Raw genomic sequence first — 20,528 nt, 5'->3', positions numbered from 1 at the left:
GAGCGCTAAGCCCCCCCCCCTTCCCCTGCGTGTCCCCCGCCCCGGCCGCGCGGGGGGCAACGGGCCCCGCGCGTGCTGCCTCCCTGCGGCTGCGCAGCCAGCCCCGCCCCCCGGCAGGGCCGGTCGGGGCTCGGCGTTCCCTTTCCGGGTGGGGCCGCGCACAGGCCTCTCTGCCCCCGGCACCGGCCGGCCGAGCGCCTGCCGCATGCCGAGCGGCGGGACGCGGTCCCCGCCCCGCCCGGGCCCTCGGCGTGGGCGCCCGCTGGGCCGCGGCGGAGCCAGCGAGGGCGTGGGGCGAAGCCGTGCCGCCAGCCCGACGCCGCTCCCGTGTCTCTTTCAGGAAGCCGCCGAGGACGATGCCGCTCCCGCGCCGCCCGGCCCCGCGCTGCGTCCCCGCGAGGCGGCCGTGCCCCGCGCTGCTGCGCCGCTGAGGCGGGAGCCCGCGCTGCCGGGCGGCGGGGGCGCGCCATGGCGGCGGGCTGCGCGGCGCCCTTCGGCGAGCCGGCGGAGGTGAGGGAGGGCTTCCTGTGCCCGCTGTGCCTGAAGGATCTGCAGGCCTTCCACCAGCTCCGCTCGCACTACGAGGAGGAGCACTCGGGCGAGGACAGAGACGTCAGGGGGCAGCTCCGAAGTAAGGGCGCGGGCGGCGCTTCCGACGCGGGCGGCCTCGCCGTAGGGCCGAGCCGCGGGGTCTGCGGGCGTGCCCGGGGAGTGACCGACCGGCGAGGCGCGGCGTTCCGCTCTGCCGCGAATTGCCTGACGCCAGGGCGTAGCTTTTACGTTATTCCCGATGCTTTAGAATTTACTGACTGAAAGTAGGATTTAAGAGGCGTCGCTCCTCAAATGTCTGATTTTATGCATGATGTCTATTACTGGCCTGAAGACTCGGATTTGTACTGTAACCCAGGTGAATTCCCAAGCATGACTTGAAGACCTTACAGCATGTAGGGAATCTCTGGTCCTTGCTGGGTACCAGTTAGTTAATCCCTCGTTTTGACAGTAGGTAGAACTATAGTTGCAGCTGAAGTGCAAAGGTAAGCAGGGTGGTTAGTAGGAAAAGATGGAATGTGGGTGGTGGAGCTGGCGGTAGGTGCTGGGAGTGTCCCAGGGTCGTGCTATGGATTACCAACTTTTACTGGTGTTTGAAAAATCCCTTTGAATTCTGTTTAACTAAAATATTTCCCTTTTTTAACCCCCCTTGTGTACACAGTGTCATTTTACATTGAGAGAAAAATGTGCAAAAACTGGTAATAATTCTGTGTGTTCCCTACAAAAATCTTTCTGGTTTTGTTTTATTGTACTAGAGATACTGGCTTGGCAGTCTTGAATTATTCCCCCCATCCCCTTTCCCCCTACCCGCTACCCCTGAGACTGATGATTATTATTTAAAAAAATCTGTTTTCTCAGTGAAATGTTTGTGGTTTTAACAAGCCTAACTGAAGGGTAGCGCAGTTGAATATTCCATGAATCTTTAAGCTGCTTTCAATCAGTCTGGCTACTTCTTGGTTTTTAGCACTGTGCTCTTGAACAGTGAAGGTAGACTGGTCATGTTCTCATCATGGGTACAGTGCTGTAATAGCTGAATCACGGATGCTTACGTGGAGCATTTAAACCAGAACAATGATACAGTTTTCATTGTGATAGGAGGAAAGAAAACAACAACTTAGGGTTGGTAATATTTCCCAAACACTTCTTTTCTTTAATACAAAACACCTGCATTTTGTTTTGTTCTCTCTTTAGTGTTCTTTTAATCTAAAATAGCATACTGTGACTTCTCAGGCTGTCTTTCATATGTATTCTTGTATAAAGGATGTTGGTTTTGTCTGCTTACTTTCTGTCCTAGTTATTCATGTCAAGGTCTATCCAGTGAAGTCCATTCTAGACAAAGGAAGGCCAGCAGAATCGCCTATTTAAATTACCTGGTTTAGGGACTGGTGTTCAAACTGTGCATCACAAGTGGTTGCATGACTGTGCGGAACTCCACATATCCTAATTGTGCAGTTCCAGAAATGCTTACAAATCACCTTGTTGCTTCAGTTGAGTCACACTGAGGTGGTTAAGTTTGACTTCATGACAAACGATTATGAAGTCTGCTTGAAAAGCTTTTGTATCTGTGGCAAAGCCATGAGGCATCACTGCTGCTTTTTGAGTATGTCAGACTTCCAAAGGCCCGAGTGCCTTTTTTTGCCTATTTAGATAGTGTCAACTTCACTTAAGAAGCTGCAGTGTCTAGCTGGCGTTTGCTATGCTGGCTTGAAAGTAGGTGAGGGGAGGAGAAATCCTACTTCTTAGATGATGTTACAGTGACAGCAAAGCCCTTGCCAACCTGATACAGTTTTGTTGAGAAGTATGTTTATGTAATTTTGGGAGGTAGGGTAACCTCTGCAGCTGAAAAACTGTTGGGAAGTATGATGTCTGCATGAGGGGCCTGGTGGCTGAAGCTCGGCGAGACAGACTCCAGTAAGGTCAAGATGGAAGTTCCAGTGTCTTGGACACTAAATAAGAAAGTTAGAAATATGAAAAGATGTGCTAACTCACGGTTCCCAACAGCTTGGTAGAAAGCTTGGTGTGTAAAAGATCTAGTTCAAGAAGATACTGAATGTGTTTGGCGAGAAAAGTAGTGCCCTCAACTTCTGCTAGCATTCAGAGAGGAACATGGCCACAAGGCCAATAAAAGCTCTGAAGTTTCAAGTTCCTGGTCTTGGGTTTTTTTTTTGGTACAGGAGACTGCCCTCCTCTCACTAGCATTCATACGAGAGAATGCAGTGGGCTGTTTAGTACTTTTGGAATTATTTAGGTGTACAAGCACACTGAAATTCTTAGTTTGTACAACAAGACAAAGAAAGTGTTGAACATCCTTGAATCCTAAGAAAATCATTGGGAATTAAGAGAATTATGATACTATCTGTATGATGTTCTAGAATGGTGTGAAACAGGTCTCACAGTTAAAGAAGTGAAGTCCCTGAATGGAGTGTCTAAAACCACTGTTTTGTCATTAGGACCTTAGTGCTACTTTATGACAGATAACAAAAGAGCATTTCCTGTCATCTGTGATTCTCTGAACCGCGTTCTGGTTCTAAACAGAACATGTTGATTATAAACTTATCATGATAGAAGAAGACTTGTGCTAAAAGATGAGAAATATTCCATACTGGTTTCATGTGACAAATATTTGGTGGCTACTTGTCATGTTTGATAACTTGGTATCTTTTTCAGATCTAGTCCAGAAAGCCAAAAGAGCAAAGAGGAAATTGCTGAAACGAGAAGGAGATGACAGAACTGATTCTGGATCTCAAGAACGATACGAGTCATTCAGCTATGGTGGAGTAGATCCATATATGTGGGAGCCCCAGGAAGTAGGTAGGAGAGCTAGAAAGTGATGTGCAGTGGGGATGGCTTTTCTTTTAATCTTAATTGGGAAAGTGCTACAGTATTGCTGGAGTTGCATGGAATTGTGTCTGTTGCATTTGATTAGCTGTAGCATGAGGTTACGGTTTGCATATTGATCTTATGCAGCCTGTCTACATTGTGTGGAGTGGTGGGGAAAATGCAGATAATGGTGGTGGTGGGGAAATAAGTGTATAGAATCAGTGCACCAACTAACCTTGAGAACAGGATAGCTGTTTGTCATGTTGTTGTGCCTGAGCTGTTGAGGCCTGCCGGATATGTGTTTATCTCTGTGTCTAGCTTTGTTGAGGTGTTCTGCAACCATCTTACGGCTTTTTACAAAACAGATAATCCACTAATTAATAATTAAGCTATAGCTATATAAAATATCCAGCTTTTGGGCTACACGTAAAGTAGTTGTTAGTTTACATGTCTGACAAAAAGCTTATCCATTCATTTAAACTTTCAGCTTTTCTTTTTGGATTTGAGGTGTAGATCATATCTCATTTAAAAAGAGGTTTACTTTAAAAAATCCAAACAAGCAAAGAAACACAAACCAAAAAAAACCAACCCCCAAACCCACTCCTCTGAATATAAATCTACGTTTGTAGAATTTCAAGGATAAGTTGACTGAGCCTGTAGCTACAAATGCTGTTACTGGAAGTTGCCTCTTACTATTACTGAAATATTACGGTTATTTTCAGTGGGAGGAAGCAGCACTATCTCTGGTGAATCCCGGGAAAGTTTCCCCTATGTTGCTGACTGACTAGGATTTAGTTCTTTGGGTCTGCAGAGTCTGAGTTCGGTAGATTATTATACTTTTGACTTTGTAACTATTTCAGCAGCAATCATAGTATAAGTATCAGCTAAGAAGAAATTTAGGCAGTGAACTAGCAGAAGGTTTCTGAATTGTTAGAGGTGAGAATTGTTTTCTGATCAGAGTGGAGAAGGTGAACTTCAGGATTTTAGGATGGGATTTGGTGGTTTTGTGAAAGGGACTGTGTGATGTCTCCAAAGCAGTGGCTGAATTCAGTTACTCGGAGGGGCCTTTCCATTTCTGTGAATTCTGCTTTGGAGGTTTTTTGTTATTTCATTAGCATGAGGAAGTGAGATTCTCACACTTACAGAAGTATTATCAAAAAGCAACATCTGATTTTGTGTTCTACCAGTCAGAAGAAAGTGGGGGTTTTTGATGTGGGGTTTGGTTTTTTTTTTTTTTTTCAATTTTGGCTGTAACTTTGATTTTTAATATGTGGCTCATCTTACGGGAAGAGGATGAGGATCAAAACTTAAACCCAATGTTGTCGAGTAAGAATTGTACATTTCTTAAGTGATCAGTTTTCTGTAAATCTGAACTATCATCAAGGATTTGATTCAGACCCTTACAGGTGGAAGGAGGATCAGAAGTCTGAAAAGGAAATTACTGTTGCATAGACCTCTAGTAATCACTGGACCTGCATCTTCCCTTTGTTCAACATATACCCAGGAAACTAAAGGGAGTCAGTTTTGAGACTACTACTAGTTGATAATAGCTTGCCAGATGTAACTGAGGGATGAAGAGGGGGAAAAAAAGTGTTGTTGCAGATGTTCTTTTTAACAGAGTGCCTGTTGTTTTCTGTAGTAGAAGCAAAACACTGTTCATTGCTAGCCTGGAGATTAGGCTTTAACCTGCATGTTTTATTTAGAATAGCACTGTGAAATTGTAATGTGTCTTTAAAATTCAATTTGAACATGAGAAGTAAATAGTGAAAAGAAGTGACAGCTGTCTTTCAAGAGGCATTTACATGCATTTAAATCCATACAGAACACCTGGGTTACTATGAAAACTTTCTGCTGTCTCTCCAGGTGCTATGAGAAGCCATCTTTCTGATTTCAAGAAACACCGAGCAGCCAGGATTGATCACTATGTAGTTGAAGTCAATAAGTTAATAATCAGGTTAGAAAAGGTAAATCTGCTGCTTTTTAATATTCCAGCCCTCTGAATGTTTCCTAGATTTTAAAAAATCATATTTTAGTATGAAGTGTGCCCATTTATCTGGCAGTGCACTTTAGAAAGGGTACTAAACTGTGACTGTCTTCACACATTACTGTTTTCGTTTTTTATCGTTGAGTACTGTGCTTGGTCTGACCCTGTACTGTGGATATAATTTCTGTTTCTATGCACTGTTTTCAAGCTGAAGGTGCTACTTCCATGTGCTGCAAGAACCATCTGTTTTCCTGTGTATTCTCGCCATCTTTTACTTTACTAAATTTCTCCCTAATGTTTTTGTCATGATTCTTCCAGCTTCCCATTCTTCAAAATCTACCAATTATATACTTACATTTTGGCTCAGATGGAGTAATGTTGGATGCTGTAAGGATTATGTCCAAAATGCTCTGATTTGTGCAGGTTTGGCAGTCATTGTTTAGCACTACTTGTATGAATATGGCATTAGAAATAAATAGGAAAGTTGCAGGAATCTGGTGTAAAACAGGCTTAGACTCCTATCTATTAAAAATGCCAGCTTTCTTTTTCTCGTTGGGCTGGGTTGTGTTGGGTTTTTTTCTTGCTGAAGTACAATTTTCTTGAATGTATTGTTTGTCTTCTACCAGCTCACATCATTTGACAGAGCAAACACTGAGTCAGCTAAAATAAGAGGTTGGTATGAGCTTACCTCAGACTATTTGCTCCTATAGTTCAGCGATCTGAGGAATGAATGTTTTGAGTTGTATGTACTCCCTCCCTTCTTGCCCGATCGCAGCTATAGAGAAGTCTGTTGTGCCTTGGGTCAGTGATCAGGACGTTCCATTCTGCCCAGACTGTGGCAATAAGTTCAATATTCGAAACCGACGTCACCACTGCCGCCTTTGTGGGTCTATTATGTGCAAGAAGTGCATGGAACTTGTCAGTCTTCCTTTGGCAAGTAAGTACAGTGCGTGGTGTTAATTCCTCCTCTCAGCTCACTCAAGGTGCTAACTGCATCCTGGCTTTTTGCCATTAGAAAAAAAGCTGCTGGTAATACTCTGCCTGCGTGGAAAATGTGGTCGTTAATGTGTCATTCGGTTTCATGCAAACACTTGTCTGTGAAACAGAATAAGAAGAATGATTTCTCCATTCCTTCTTCAAATTTGGAAGGGTCACATAACACTGAAAAAGTTACTACAAGTAGTAGTATATGCTAGTAGTAAATATAATTAATATTTAGTGTCTTATTCTACTGAGTACCATAACTATGAAGGTGTTAACTTTAGGAATTATAACTGCCAAGTGCATTTAAAACTGTTGTGAGTATTTCCAGTCTTGCCCGTGGTTGTCCAAATGCTGACATTAAGGAAATTCATCCACAAGCCTTTAAGAGACCCTTCAAACTTTAATTTCCTCATCCAGTCCATTGGAGAGGAGACTGTATTTTCTGTGGAAACAAGTGACATTAACTGTGCTTTGTGGAGCGTCCAAGCACAAAACAGGGACAACATTAACATACCTGTTCTTACACACACTATTCTGTAACTATGCAAGCTCCAACGTGAGTGCTTCTAGGCATAAGCAAAGTAGGTGGTTCTCAACAGTATGCCCTCTAGCTGCTTTTAGAATGGAGCAAGATTTACAGTGAAGATCCAAATTCTGACTTGCAGTCTTGGTTGTCATGGATTCCTTGCATGTCTTTCAGGAGACTGTTTCAGCTTGGTATTCTAATATTATATGAACGTAAAGTTTCTGTTAAAGTGCAGTTCATTTGTGTGGGTAAAATGTGTTGGCTGTAAAATTCCTTGTGTATAATTTTTAGGCAAACTCACTAGTGCCAGCAAAGAGGCTTTGGGTTCTCATACTAGCCCAAACTCCTCACCTAATAGCGTCCATGGCTCCCGCCGCAGCAGCATTAGCAGCATAAGCAGTGTGAGCTCAGTTCTGGATGAGAAAGATGATGACCGAATCCGTTGTTGTCGGCACTGCAAAGATACCCTGTTGAAAAGAGAACAACAGATTGATGAGAAAGAATACACTCCAGAGATTGTGAAACTCTATGAGGTAAATCAAACTCTTTGCTGCTTACATCCTCAGCGTGTATATCTGCAGTTGTCACTACTTGACTTTTGGCTTGTTATCTCATGTCCAAGCTCTTACTTCATGACTGAATACTCAATTGTGTTAGGATAGACTCTGTTGGGTGTTTATGCCTTGTAACAAAGATACAGGTGAAATGGAGCCAGTTGCTGTGTAGTATTTATATGCCACAATAACTTCAAATATCACTTAAAGATACAGCTTCATTCTCATCATCTGTAACTAATAGTTCTAAGATGCCTCTCTCTTAAAATTGTGAATTATGTCACCTGGGATTCCTCAGAACAGTACTTGTTTAAACCAATGATATGCTGTGCACTTTGTTGACGGGCTGCACTGGAACTATAGGAGTCGATGTTGTCAGCACTCTTTGTCCCCACACTTAGGGCAAATGCTTTTTTGAACCATGTACATCAATCAACAGCATATGGCTGGAACATTGTGTTCAAATATGCTTTGAAAACGGGTACTGACAGTCATCGGGTATCTCCTCAGTAGAGTCCACAAACCCCTGAGGTTAGTGTTAATGGGAGTTTCTGTTGGTGCTCATTGTGAAGAGATTAAAGGCTAGAAGTTGTCTAAGTCATCCCTTAAAACAGCTTGTGAATTAAAAATTCATCTTGCAGGGGTACAGGGAGTCTTTCTCTGTTCTTGACTCTGCCATCTGTGCTCTGAAGATGACTGGAGGTTCTTGTCATCCTGAATAGTTAAATGGCTTTCATCACGATTAACTTTAAATGTGCACAGGCAGCGTGAAAGGTTTCTGTCAGCATGCTCTTGCATTAGTGTTTTAATATAAGTTCTGTTTTAATACGCTTTCTTTTAAACAAGAAACTCCGACTCTGCATGGAGAAGGTTGACCAGAAGGCGCCAGAATACATAAGGATGGCAGAATCATTAAAGTAAGCCCCATTTGCTGATTTTCTTCAACAATATATGTCTCTTTCCTCCCCTGAATTGTGGGAAGGAGTAAGGAAGTGGTGTGCTAAGGCTGCAAGAGTGTAAATTACAAGAAAAAGCAAGTGTTAGATCATCTGTTGTCTTTTGGATGCTATTCAAACAAAATAGTACTGAATTAATTATTAATGGTGACATTGCATACAGAAGAAATCTGATTTTTATTTTTCTTTTTAAAGCCACTTCCCGGTGAGGCATCACTGTTGTGTTCTGACCTGTCATCTTTGCAAAAAGAAAGTACAAGGCTACCATTGTTGCTGTGCAAATAAGCCTCTTCAAAACAGTTGAAGTAGGGTATTACTGCCCTGGTAATGGTATGGCTTCCAAGAGGTGCCAGTAGCAAAGGATTGTTTGAAAGCTTCTCATCTGTTCTTGTGTAAAGCAAGCCACCTTCACCTGGCAGTTGTTCTAAATCTAGCTGGCTTGCTGCGGTGGATAAGGTGTATAGTAGAGAAATACGCACATTGGTCGTAAGACTATGAAGCGTGTCTATTTGGGAAGTAAAAGTTAACAAATATTTCTGTACCTGTCCTTTAGATCTGATGGTTGTAGAAAAATTAGGCTGTCATTCGTTGTAACAAAGCTGTTTTTGTAAAGACACACCTCCCAAAAGGAAGAAAGAAGTAGAGAAGGTGAAAAACATGCTAAGCTATTACTGCTTTTTGTCATGACTTCATGAGAACCGGTGTTATGTGGCTTGACAACTGGGGAGAAGTAAAAATATGAATGCCCTGGATAATGGGAGCACCTGTCAGAAAACAACAGACTTCTTGCTGATGTAATTAAAGATTTCTGACTAGTTGTGAGTCCCAGAAACTGGAATCATATGAAGTTGCTTTTGAGAGAGTGATCCTTAGCTTTTATATTTGTGATACAAAAGGAGAGGGAAGTTTAAAACTGGTGAATAGTCTTCCCCGTTAAATCCTAATTTGTTCTATTAATAAATGTGAGATTCTAGTAAAGAGCATATAATTGATTGTGTCCCCATGTGGACAGTTGGTTACCAGCATCTTAAATATTACACCTATGTGAGGTTGTAGGCTTTTGTTTTCTGACAAATGTTAGTAGAGAGAACTGTTATGCTTTAATGGTATAGTTACTTATTCAATCAGTCAATGTTTTTTCTGCACCCAGTCACCTGGGAAAAAACACAAAACAGATACATTGCTAAGTATGTGTGTATTTTAGATATTATTGGTAGAGTGGCATTCTTGTGTTAAAATACAGTTTCTTCTATAATAGTAAATAATAATAAAATAATAAATAAAATGATCTTTTATGAAATGGTCATATTCACAAGATTGTCATTTTCCAATTCTGTCACAAAGAAAGGGTTTTTAAACAAAATGAGCTGGAAATAAAATCATTTATCCCCTTTAGCTATTCTTACCATTATTGAATCTTAGTCATCTTGGGAGAACTTCTAGTGTTGTATGTATTGTTAGCTGGGTGCATGACTTACAATAAAGTTGTATTTATTTCTTAGTGCTGGGGAGACAACCTACAATCTTGAACATGCTAATGACTTGAGGGTGGAGATTCAAAAAGTATACGAATTTATAGATGCCTTAAGGTAAAAAGACCCTCCCCTCCCCCCCCCGCCCCGTGTAACTCCTTCTGTTAGGATTTCTCTGTAGTTTTGCGTGACTGGTGGTGTCTATGTTTGTGTAGCATATACCTGCTTATTCATATGGATAATCAATTCTTCTGCTCAGTTGTAAAGAGCATACGAAAAGGTAGATGCTGTTCCTCTGTTTCCTTTACTAGCCTTACCAATCATGCATTCCTCTGCAGTGGAAATAACCAAGCACAGAGGAAACATAGTGGCACAGTTTTTGTTTTGTGGTTGTGTTTTTTAAAAAAAAAAAAGAAGGTGGGAGAGAAATGTGTTATTACTTGTAATAGCCAAAATGGTTTACCTAAAAACATCAGAAAATTTTCATCCAATATTGTGTCTCTCCCCTTCTGTTGCATTTTCACTGGCCTTGTTCTTGAACTGACAAGGCTGTATGTTTGTTTTGATTCAGTAAGAAGATTTTGAGTCTAGGCTTGCATGAAGATCCCCAACCTCATCCTAAAACACTACAACTTCAGAGAATGATAAGATATTCAGCTACACTTTTTGTTCAGGTAAATGGAGCATATGTTACGAGCTGAATGTAAATTTTCATATAGTGTTCTCTTCCTTGCCAGGAATCCCTGTAGTCTGAAACTATTTTGACAGGAGGTTGAATTCTATACACTTTCTGTAGTTCCCCTAATGACTTATGGTAGCCTTAAAAGTGCTAGATTGAATACAGATAGTGTAGTCAGAGCAGCACTGAATTCAGCAACCTAAGAGAACATGTGAATCTTGGTTTTGTCTCTTGCTGAGGTGTGAACCTAGCTAGCAGTATAGGTATGGCAGCAAAGACATGCTCAGACTTGCAGCAGTCACTGCAGTGTAGAAGTACATTTTATTTGGTTGTGGGGTGTTCCGTTGGGTGGTATCTCTTTTGAAATACTTGAAAATTGGCTGAATGCCTGCAAGCAACACTGTAAAGACTTCTGTTTTTGCCAGGAAAAACTCCTTGGCCTAATGTCCCTGCCAACCAAAGATCAGTATGAAGAACTGAAGAAGAGAAGACTGCATATGGTAAGACAGGTTAAGATCTGTTACATCTTGTATCAGGGCCTCCTTCAAGGGTTAAACCTAGTAGCTGTGTGCGTATGAATAGTTGCCTTTAACATTGGATTTCGGTTTTTCATTTCTTTATGCAGATCATTCTATATGCTTTTTCATGGATTCATGTAACACTGTCATTGTATTCTATCCAGAACACAAGTAGGTGTGTACTGAGCAGCTCAATACTTCTAGACAGCAGCTGTGACTTGATTGCACGTGCTGTTTCTGCTGCAGTGCATGCAAAGCAAGCCCTAAATGAAGTGTGTTAGTATATGTGGATTTCAGAATTGTGTTCTGGAGTTCATTTGCACAAGTAGAATTTGGAGATGTCTTTTGGTGGTGAAAAAGGATGTATTAGAATAAGGATGGCTCTTCCAAGAGATAGGATTTTTTCAGTTAGGAGGGACAACATTACTAATTGTAAACTAAACCAACTTTACATTGAGGTTGAAGTTGAGAAATAATAATCGTTGCACTCCAAAAACTAACGATATCAGTGACCTTTAACACTGATGCTCTATTACAGATGTCTGCCATAGTCAGATGTGATATGGTTACTGTCCAAATCAATGTAGACCACTCTTTGCACAGTTGTATTAGGCATTTTTTTTCTCTGTATGAAGCACTGTCACTACTCCTACTTGCCCTCAAGTTTGTAGAGGCAGATGTCATGGCATTTTGATCAATATCATCACAAACTGAAGGGAAGCGTTTAAGTAATACTACACAAATAAGCATTTTCTGCAAAGTAACCAAAAATGCAGCTGATCCTGTTCAGTGATAGACAGCAATGTCTAAGATCAGCTGACTTATTGTACCTATGGGTATTTAGAAAGGAATTTTTCAAGCTCATGGTGTCCTCTTACCATGTTTTTTGTTTTAGGTGGCTCTTGAAACACGTGGAAAACAAGATGAAAAGCAGAAAGACTTCGTCTCCAGATCTGCAGCTGCAGTTAATGGTGATGCAACTCACCTGAAAAAAGGAACAGTCAGGAAATCTGAAGGCTGGTTACCTACATCTAGCATATCAAGAGAGAGTGAGATAGCAGACCCACTTCTTCAGCAGATTGACAATATCACATCCTTTATTAAGCAAGCAAAGGCAGCTAATAGGATAGACGAGGTCCATATGTTGCAAGAGAACCTGAGGCAGCTTCAGGATGAATATGATCAACAACAAACTCTGAAAGCTATCGAGCTTTCTAAAAGACAGGCAGAAGAGGAAGAGATGCAGAGGGAGGAACTTCAGGTCCTTCGTGAAAAAGAGTGGGAAAGAGAACACCACAAATTCATGTCTCAGCATTCAAGGACATGCTCCTTAGACTTCAGAGAAGTCAAGCAACATGAGCATGAAGTTGCAAAAGAGAATTGGAACCTGACAGCACATGCATTGGATTTGGATATTACTCAGATCAAAGGGGACCCAAGTTTTGAAACTCCTGCTGTTGAGCAGCTGCCAGCTAACGAGCACTTGATCTTCACACTCAAACCCCAGAATGTCCCACAGCGTGACAAAGACCAAGATCAGACAGCCTGTCTAAACCCCTTTGAAGATGAAGCAGATACCCCTCAGTCAGAGGAAGATCCTGCTAACCCATTTGCCAAAGACACTTCCCCAATGGTTTCTTTCTCTAACACAGCTCTGCAAAGTGATAAAAAAGAATATAATCCATTTGAAAATGAGGAGGAGGATGAACAAACCAATGGAGCACCTGGCAGTAATTCAAACCCTTTTGAAGAGGATGAAAATCCATTTCAAAAGCCTGGGGGCAGTTGGAATTCTGGGAATCCATTTGAAGAGAGATCCTCTACCAATCCCTTTGAAGTGGAGGACGGCAATGAAATCTCTGGAGAGGAGGCTATAGAGGAAGAGCTGCTGCTCCAACAGATAGATAATATCAAAGCTTATATATTTGATGCCAAACATAGTGGACGAATGGATGAGGTGGAGGTGCTGACAGAGAACTTGAAGGAATTGAAACGCACATTAGCAAAGCAGAAGGAGAAATCCAACTGCTGAAGTAGCAATAGGGCTGTGTAATAACTATTTAAGTCTACTGTTAAATATGGGAAGGTAGAGCAGATACTTATAAAACAAGAGTACAGATCACAAGAGGGAACTGGGTGAATTGACTTTTATGCACTTTCAGTTAGGCATTTCCACTACTGCTTAGTCTTGAAGAAAGCATTATTGAGGTATGCTGCTGGTCTCAAACGCTTAATACTAAGAAATTTTGGAATAACTTGTTACAACACACTTTTTAATGCTAACTGGTCTTATCATGTGCTTATTTTGGTCAAAGTGGTTAAGGGCTAACAGAGAACCAGGATTTGGAAATGGTTGCGATGTTGTCATCTTTTCCCCTTTCTGTTGCAGGACTGCCCTTTCGGGTGGGGTTTGGACTAAAGAGAGGTAAACTTCTGCACCCTCTCATAATGACACGGGGTGGTGTTATAGGCTAGCTTAACTGCATAGTGGTGTTATGAGAAAGTGCTGTTAAAAGGCTACTGTGATTCTTTGAGGTGCAGAATATACAGGCTTGCAGATCAATTTTGTGCAATGCTAATACGTAAAAGGGATTTTAAGACTGAGAAGAACTTTATAACTCATCTTAATATGAGTAGCTTTTTAATGTATTTATAAAAGTTCTCAAGTAAAATTTGGATGCTGTCTTTCCATCACTTTTAGTTTCCCATTTGCTCTGAGCACAAAAGCGCACCATACTGGCTTCAGAGACCTGCTTGTGTGGGAACAAATATCTACTCATTTCCAGGGAAAAAAGAGCATCAGACTAGCACCATTTCAAACTGTAATATAAAGGGTGACCCTCCAATTCCTAATTATCTTATGGAATATACACATTCCTTTAAATTCTCTGGGTGACGGAGTGATCCCGTTTGTTGTATTTGTGAGACTGGAACCCTCTTTTTGTAGCATTCAAGGAACAAAAATCGTGTTTACAGTGGAGAGGTGAGGTGCCACTGAACTGGAAATCTGTGAAAGCTGGGAGACGAAGTCTGTGGCTGCGATAGTGCCAAATAGCAATTCTTTTTCATATTCGATTCTCCTGATAAGTTGTTAAGAGAATCAGATGTCTGTCTTAAATAAGAAGCTCCAAACTGGAGTGATCTTAGGATCCTGTGGTCTGGGGGATGACTAGGTGACAGCCAGCACCTGTGATGGAGGGCTTAGAGCTGGCTTTTGAAGATCAGTATCAGAAATGTAGGATCACTTCGGGGTTAGGTGAGCCTATACCTTTGCAAAAGATGGAGTCTGAGATGCTCTGATTTTTATCTTTCAAAGGCAGAGGTGCATCATCAGGCATGTGTTTGAAAGGGTGGTGGGGAGGAGTGTATTTCTTTAAAGCTGAAATAGAGGAAAATTGGGCAGATCACGCTGTATAGCACTAATAAATAGTGGGCTTACTCAGAAGTGTAAACTTCTGTGGAATGGGACATTGTCTTTTAACTGTGTCTCTGATAATATATACCAGCATAGCTGTAACCCAAGCATTGCATAATATTTTAGAAACACAAATAATTACGCTACCTAAAGAGCAGGAACTCTAGTTTTATTTTGCTGTAAATAAGTGGAGGTAGGGACTTGTGGAACTGTTGTTTAAAAAAACCAAACCACCTATATCCTCACTTAATAGCACTAGTAACTGATCAACGTAGAGCAGCCAGTTAAGGACAGCTGATGTTCTTCTACTGTAGCCTAAGTCTGAAGTTGAAAGGTGCGCAGAACAGGTTGTCTTAAGAGCATGAAGTTTCTCTACTGGCATGTTTTATTAGAGTTGATTGAGTCCCTGGGTGTTACTTTGCACCAAGTGAAATGAAAAGCAGAGGATTCTGAAATGTTGTAAACCAACAGAACATGTGAACTGTGGCACCAGATTTATGGAGGCAGCAAAAAATACATGTTAAGATACCTAAACATAATCCCTGGAATGGTTTGTTTTAACAGAAAGAGTATAAAGTAGTTCTGTGAGATAGACTTGTTTGCTAGTCAAGAGGATTGCTCCCTGCACTGTAACCCAAAGCTTTTTTTCATATAAACATGAACGTGTTTCAGTGGCGTCAGCTTTCACATTTAAAAAGTGTTTTTTCCTTGTTGTGACTATCCTGCCTTGTTTCTGTTTTCAGTCTAATACACTAATAATTAAACTATCCTTATCGTACATGTAAGAATGTATTTTTACAAGCAGGTAACAGACTAGCATACCTCTTGATATCTGTCGGTGTTAAATGTGATACACTAGACAACTGATACTACTAAAGTCACCTCCAAAGTGAAGATGCTGGTATTTGGACTGCTGTGAGGCTCACGAGGCACAGCGGAATGAAGACATCTTAACCATAAAGCTCAATAAATAAGTAGCATTGACTTTTGTTAAAATTGCATGCACTACTCTGTATGGAAACTTTGTAAACAGAGATAAAATAAAACAACATGTTTATTTTGTGCTGTGTTTGTCCTTGACAGTTTTTATAGGATGCATGCATTGGTCTGAAATTTTGTATCCAACCATTAGCGCAGAAACGCTGAAATACAGTTCTACAGTAACTTGCATATATAAGCCTGACTTAAAGGTAAGTGCTGTTACCAAATCCCAAGCAATACAGCACAATCTATTATATGTTTATATACTGTTACAGGTGTATTGTAATTATTTGGTGAGGCAGAAGCCATGATGATTCAGGCGGCTTTTCTGACCATGTGCAGGGAGCAGAAGTGTTTGAGGTGAGTGGAGTTACATAGCAGCACTGGACTTTGAAGCATAATCAATTTACTGGCTAGAATTTGCTGGAATTTGGTAAATCTAGACACAGTTCTCCTTTATACAGGTTTTTTTTTTTAAAGGAAGACTTTATGAAATTGTCTTAATTGAAGAGTAGCTTTAAATTCTTTTTGAAGGACAGTAACGATAATTATAAAGTGTATCTTTCAAATACCAACTTACATGTTCTCGTTTACTGCCAATATTATTGACTTGATCAGTGCTGCTCAGAGCTGCAGTATGAACTGCAAAAGTTACGAGATTTTTAACTGTTTCTGAGTGGTGACTGAACTAAGAAAATTCAGCACGTGGTTTGAGCCTGAAGTTATATTATGATTTGGCTGTCTTCAGTTAGTACAAGATGGAAATCAGTAGCAACGCTTTTACACCACTTCTATAAATTGTGGAATTCTGCACTGCTTCTAAGAGAAATTAACTTTTTAGTCTAGTCTAGTAAATACCGTGTGGTTTTTGCCGTAACACAATACATGCAGCCATGAGTTGGAAAGAAGGCTCTAGTCATTCTGTTTTCCTCCTTCTGTTTTCTTTTAGGCAGTGTTGGCTGTAATGCTTAGTAAAACTGGCACCAAAAAAGCTGGGGTTTTAACGTTTATTTGTCTCTTGTCTCTGAGAAGTACCTTGATCATCCACTCCTGAGGAAAAACAACTGCATGACTTCAGAGGTCAGGCCGATGCTTCATTTTTCATAGCACCCTTGTATTTTCCCCTCATCTCTTTGGGCAGTGGCACAAAAGCAGGGCAGGGAACTTGACCTTCAATTTCACACATGCATTCTCGCAGATGATACTTCTTGGGCCCAAAAGTTGCTGGATGTGATAGTTTCTTCCTTTCTCTTTCCTCTTTTTCAAGTGTTTCTCTAGAATTAAGAGATCTGTCTGTTACTATGGGAAACCAGAATGGCAACGTTTCCTCTCCCTTCCCTGGACCCTGTTTACCAGACAGATGGATTTACAGTTCCTAGCTTGTGGCCTTCACAGCAATTTTTTCTGGGAAAAGCGGTATTTCTCTCTCTACACCTGATAAAAGTTTGCAGGGATTGTATTACGATGCATGCTAGGCTGTCAGTCAGCTTATTACGTGTTACTTACTTGCTTTTGCCCAAGATTTTTTTAATGTGCTCTGTTATTTCTTTGTTGGTTTTATCTTCCACGTCAACCAAAACTTGTTCTCCGTTGTCTGTCAAGAAAGATTAGTAACAGTGCATTAAACAGCGCTGTCTCACAGTGGCTGCAAAAAGCGCTCTCAAAACACACGACGCTGAGGCCTCTGCTGCAGCTGAGGCGCGCTGCCACGCTTCAGAAGGACAAGCGCAGGCCGCGTCCCGGGCGCCTCCGGGGCGGCGGCGGGGGGGGGGGGGGCGCAGGCTCCCTGCGGGCACCTGAGGCCGCTTCTCCCAACAAGCCCGGCCCGGGCCTGGGCCCGGTCGCAGGGGCAGCAGCGCGGGCCTGACCCGGTCGCCGCGGCGGGAGCGCGCTCGGGGCAGGCCCGGCCGCCCGCTCCCCGCGGCACCTACCCAGGTAGAAGCGGAGGAAGGGCGAGGGGGTCATGTTCCTGAACAGCATTATCTGCACCCAGGGGTTCTTGTACTGGATCTGGGGGATGTTGAAAAACACAAACTTTCTGGAAAGCAGAAGAAAAACACACACGCGCGAGCCGAGATGCCTCTGAGGACAGCGCGGACCGCCCCGCGCGCCCGCCGCGCGCCCGTGCTCACCTCGCGCCCGCGCTCAGCTCGCCCGCCGTGTTGTAGTTCACGGTCATCACCTTTACCGAGCTCTTGAAGACGACGTCGCCCTGACTGAGATACTGCAGCGTCCGCCGGATGGGGAACCGGCCCTTCATCGGCATGGCGGCGGCTGGGCCCTGCTCGGCTCCGCCGCCGGCGGAAGTGGCGGGAGGCGCCGCCCCGCGCGCAGAGCGGCCCAAGCCGCAGCTCCCTCCGCGGCCGCGCGGCGCCCGGGGGCGTGGCGTCCCGCTTTGCCGGGGCGCGCGGCGGGGCCGGCAGCGCGCGGGGGCGGTGGGGTTGCTGGGCCCGGCGGCGTCGTCGTCTGGCGGCTGCTTCCTGCGCCCCGAAGGAGATGCGGAAGGGTCAGAGCAGCTGCGCGAAGCCGGACGCCGCTTCTACCGGTGTCCTGCAGTTTACCTGCGAACCCGCCGCCGTGAGTTGCATTTTGCAGATTCGCCGCAGTTTCGTGGCTGCTGGAAGCTTGCGTCAGCCGGAGCAGAGCTGCGCTCCGCGGCGGGCCCGGCCCGGCAGCGCGGGGGCTCGTCGGCTCGCTCCCCCCGCCCCCGCAGCCGCTCCGGGGTAGCGGCTCAGCGAGGACATCGGGCTGATGCGCAAAAGCGAAGGCAAACCCATCCCAAAACAAACATAGTGGAGGCAAAGATAAGAAAGGGAGAAATTAAAAATAAGGTACATACAGGCTCGTTGTGACAGCCAGAGCAGGAGAGCTAGATAGTTAGTAACCATTTAACGGAACCAGAGGAGTTGGAAGATGAACTAAAACATAAAGAAAGGGCTGCAGCTCCTCTCGCTGGGGGGAGGACGGGAGGGGACGGCGGACGGACACACCACAAATGTTACCGTAAAGGCCTTGGTATAGTCAGAAGAGCTGGACTTTGCTGCTGATTTAGGAGTGCGTTCGAAACCTTTGCCTTCAAGCTGCCAAGAAGATGAACAAAAGGAGCCTTTAAATCGAGGAAACTGTCCTTGAAGAGTCCTGAGAGGACTGCTTCTTAGTAGCTAGCTAGTTTTTGCTGGTTCTGGCCAAAAAGTAGTGTCTGAAAGTAACCTATCCTTCATTACAATACTAAAAATCACACCCCCTAGAAGGAAGACCCCCCGGACCCCTACTCACTGAACACGTGTGGTGTGAAAATGCTGACCAGGTGTTCTGTGAATGATGTAACCAAGTGGCAGCATGGGGCTGCCCCATGGGCTGAAATATTGGTAAGAAACTGAATAAAGGAATGCCTGCTTCACTACATGGTGTGCACTAGGAGGAATTATCCCCTGTGCATCTGGCACTGTAATAAAAAATTGCTTGCTTTCTAAAACTCCCAAATGAGTTTTAGAGTCTTTGTTTTTGCCAACATACGGTATCACAAGGAAAAGAAAAGATGATCCCATGCATTCTTTAAACTTCATTTTTGTTGTTTCCCTTTGCACTAACATCGTATTTTAATGCAAATTAAATTTCTGAAGCATGCTACTGGCAAGGGGTTTGTGTGTTTTTTTTAACTTTTTCATTATTACTTTCATTTAAGCAGCTAAAGAAATATAAAAAAACCCCAACTCAATTTAATACATTATTTGGCATGGTAGGAATGAATTGTACATTTTTGTCTGTAACAAGCCAGACAGCTCTGTCCAATGCAAAAAATGCACTTCATGCTCAAGAAAAACTTGCCTGACTCAGTGCGTGAGTTCATGCCACAGGATATGTAACAGTTCTGAAACATTTCCCACAGGAAATTCTGTCAATGCACACTGATCTTGACTAGTAATACCCTTCTGAGCTCCTGTTATTTCTTTTCTAGATGCTCTGCAGATAGAATAACTAATGCTTTGTGTGCAGACACGATTTAAACTGGCAGAGGATCCACCTTTTCAAATTTAGGCAACAAGAACTCCTGCTTCACAGTAGGCCTCTAAATGAAAAGGACTTGGTTTTTTCGCACCATGCATGTTTTTCTAATAGACACCTGGATTTGACAGCTGAAACCTGATCACCCTCATTTCTGCTAGGTGAAACTTCTGTAAGTTGTACAGTTTCTAATAGCAGCAACAAGAAAAGATGTTACCTATCTATCTTCTCGATATAAATACATGTGTTGCATCTCAACCATGTTACATACAAAATGGAGGATGCATTTACTGTTTGGAAGAAGAGTCCAAGTTCATTACCTCTGTTACAAAGTGTGTGTGTGAAGCGAACTAAAACAAGACCCCAATGCATCACCTTAATTTAAAAATGGGAACTGAAAGGAACTACCAGATAAAAGTAAACATAAAGCATTAATAGCTAACGAGCCCTCACAAAACTGAGAAGAACAGAAGGCTAAAGAAGATGAATTAAAAACTTTAGGAAAAGATCATAGAATCATAGAATGGTAAGAGCTGGACCTTAAAGATCATCTAGTTCCAACCCCCCTGCCATGAGCAGGGACACCTTCCACTAGTCCAGGGTGCTCAGAGCTCCATCCAACCCAGCCTTGAACACTGCCAGGGAGGGGGCAGGCACAGCTTCTCTGGGCAGCCTGGGCCAGTGTTTCATCACGCTCATGAAGAATTTCTTCCTAATATCTAATCTAAATCTGCCGTCTTTTAGTTTACAGCCATTCCACCCCCTCCTTGTCCTATCACTACACACCTTTGTGAAAAGTCCCTCTCCATCCTTCCTGTAGGCCCCTTCAGGTACTGGCAGCTGCTCTAAGGTCACCCCGGAGCCTTCTCTTCTCCAGGCTGAACAGCCTCAACTCTCTTAGCCTGTCCTCGTAGGAGAGGTGCTCCAGCCCTCTGATCATCGTTGTGGCCCTCCTCTGGACCCGCTCCAACATATCCATGTCCATCTTATGTTGGGGGCTCCAGAGCTGGACACAGTACTCCAGGTGGAGTCTCACAAGAGCGGAGTATAAAGGGGCAGAATCACCTCCCTCGCCCTGCTGGCCA

At 43.1% G+C, this 20,528-nt stretch overlaps 2 protein-coding genes and 1 long non-coding RNA gene across 3 annotated transcripts; 1 reads left to right on the top strand and 2 right to left on the bottom strand.

The window, feature by feature from the left end:
- The first annotated feature begins 423 nt into the window (after nt 1-423).
- Nucleotides 424-15,519, top strand: RBSN (rabenosyn, RAB effector). The gene is made up of 11 exons (XM_075433025.1): nt 424-631; nt 3,217-3,360; nt 5,233-5,333; nt 5,980-6,025; nt 6,129-6,290; nt 7,155-7,396; nt 8,264-8,334; nt 9,876-9,962; nt 10,417-10,519; nt 10,950-11,024; nt 11,938-15,519. The coding sequence occupies exons 1-11, from the start codon at nt 469-471 to the stop codon at nt 13,072-13,074; spliced, it is 2,331 nt and encodes a 776-aa protein (XP_075289140.1). The 5' UTR covers nt 424-468; the 3' UTR covers nt 13,075-15,519.
- LOC142362751 (uncharacterized) lies at nt 6,718-12,003 on the bottom strand. The gene is made up of 2 exons (XR_012765264.1): nt 11,921-12,003; nt 6,718-7,330 (listed from the first exon to the last, which is right to left on the bottom strand). It is a non-coding gene; the product is annotated as an uncharacterized LOC142362751 (long non-coding RNA).
- A 912-nt stretch (nt 15,520-16,431) lies between the features above and the next one.
- Nucleotides 16,432-17,780, bottom strand: MRPS25 (mitochondrial ribosomal protein S25). The gene is made up of 4 exons (XM_075433026.1): nt 17,571-17,780; nt 17,370-17,476; nt 16,945-17,032; nt 16,432-16,712 (listed from the first exon to the last, which is right to left on the bottom strand). Exons 1-4 carry the CDS (start codon nt 17,702-17,704, stop codon nt 16,520-16,522), a joined length of 522 nt encoding a protein of 173 aa, XP_075289141.1. The 5' UTR covers nt 17,705-17,780; the 3' UTR covers nt 16,432-16,519.
- Between the last annotated feature and the right edge of the window lie 2,748 nt (nt 17,781-20,528).

Source organism: Opisthocomus hoazin, chromosome 11 (genome assembly GCF_030867145.1).
Source record: "Opisthocomus hoazin isolate bOpiHoa1 chromosome 11, bOpiHoa1.hap1, whole genome shotgun sequence".
In the NCBI taxonomy this organism is placed as follows: domain Eukaryota; kingdom Metazoa; phylum Chordata; class Aves; order Opisthocomiformes; family Opisthocomidae; genus Opisthocomus; species Opisthocomus hoazin.
This window is presented reverse-complemented; position numbering and strand designations above follow the sequence as displayed.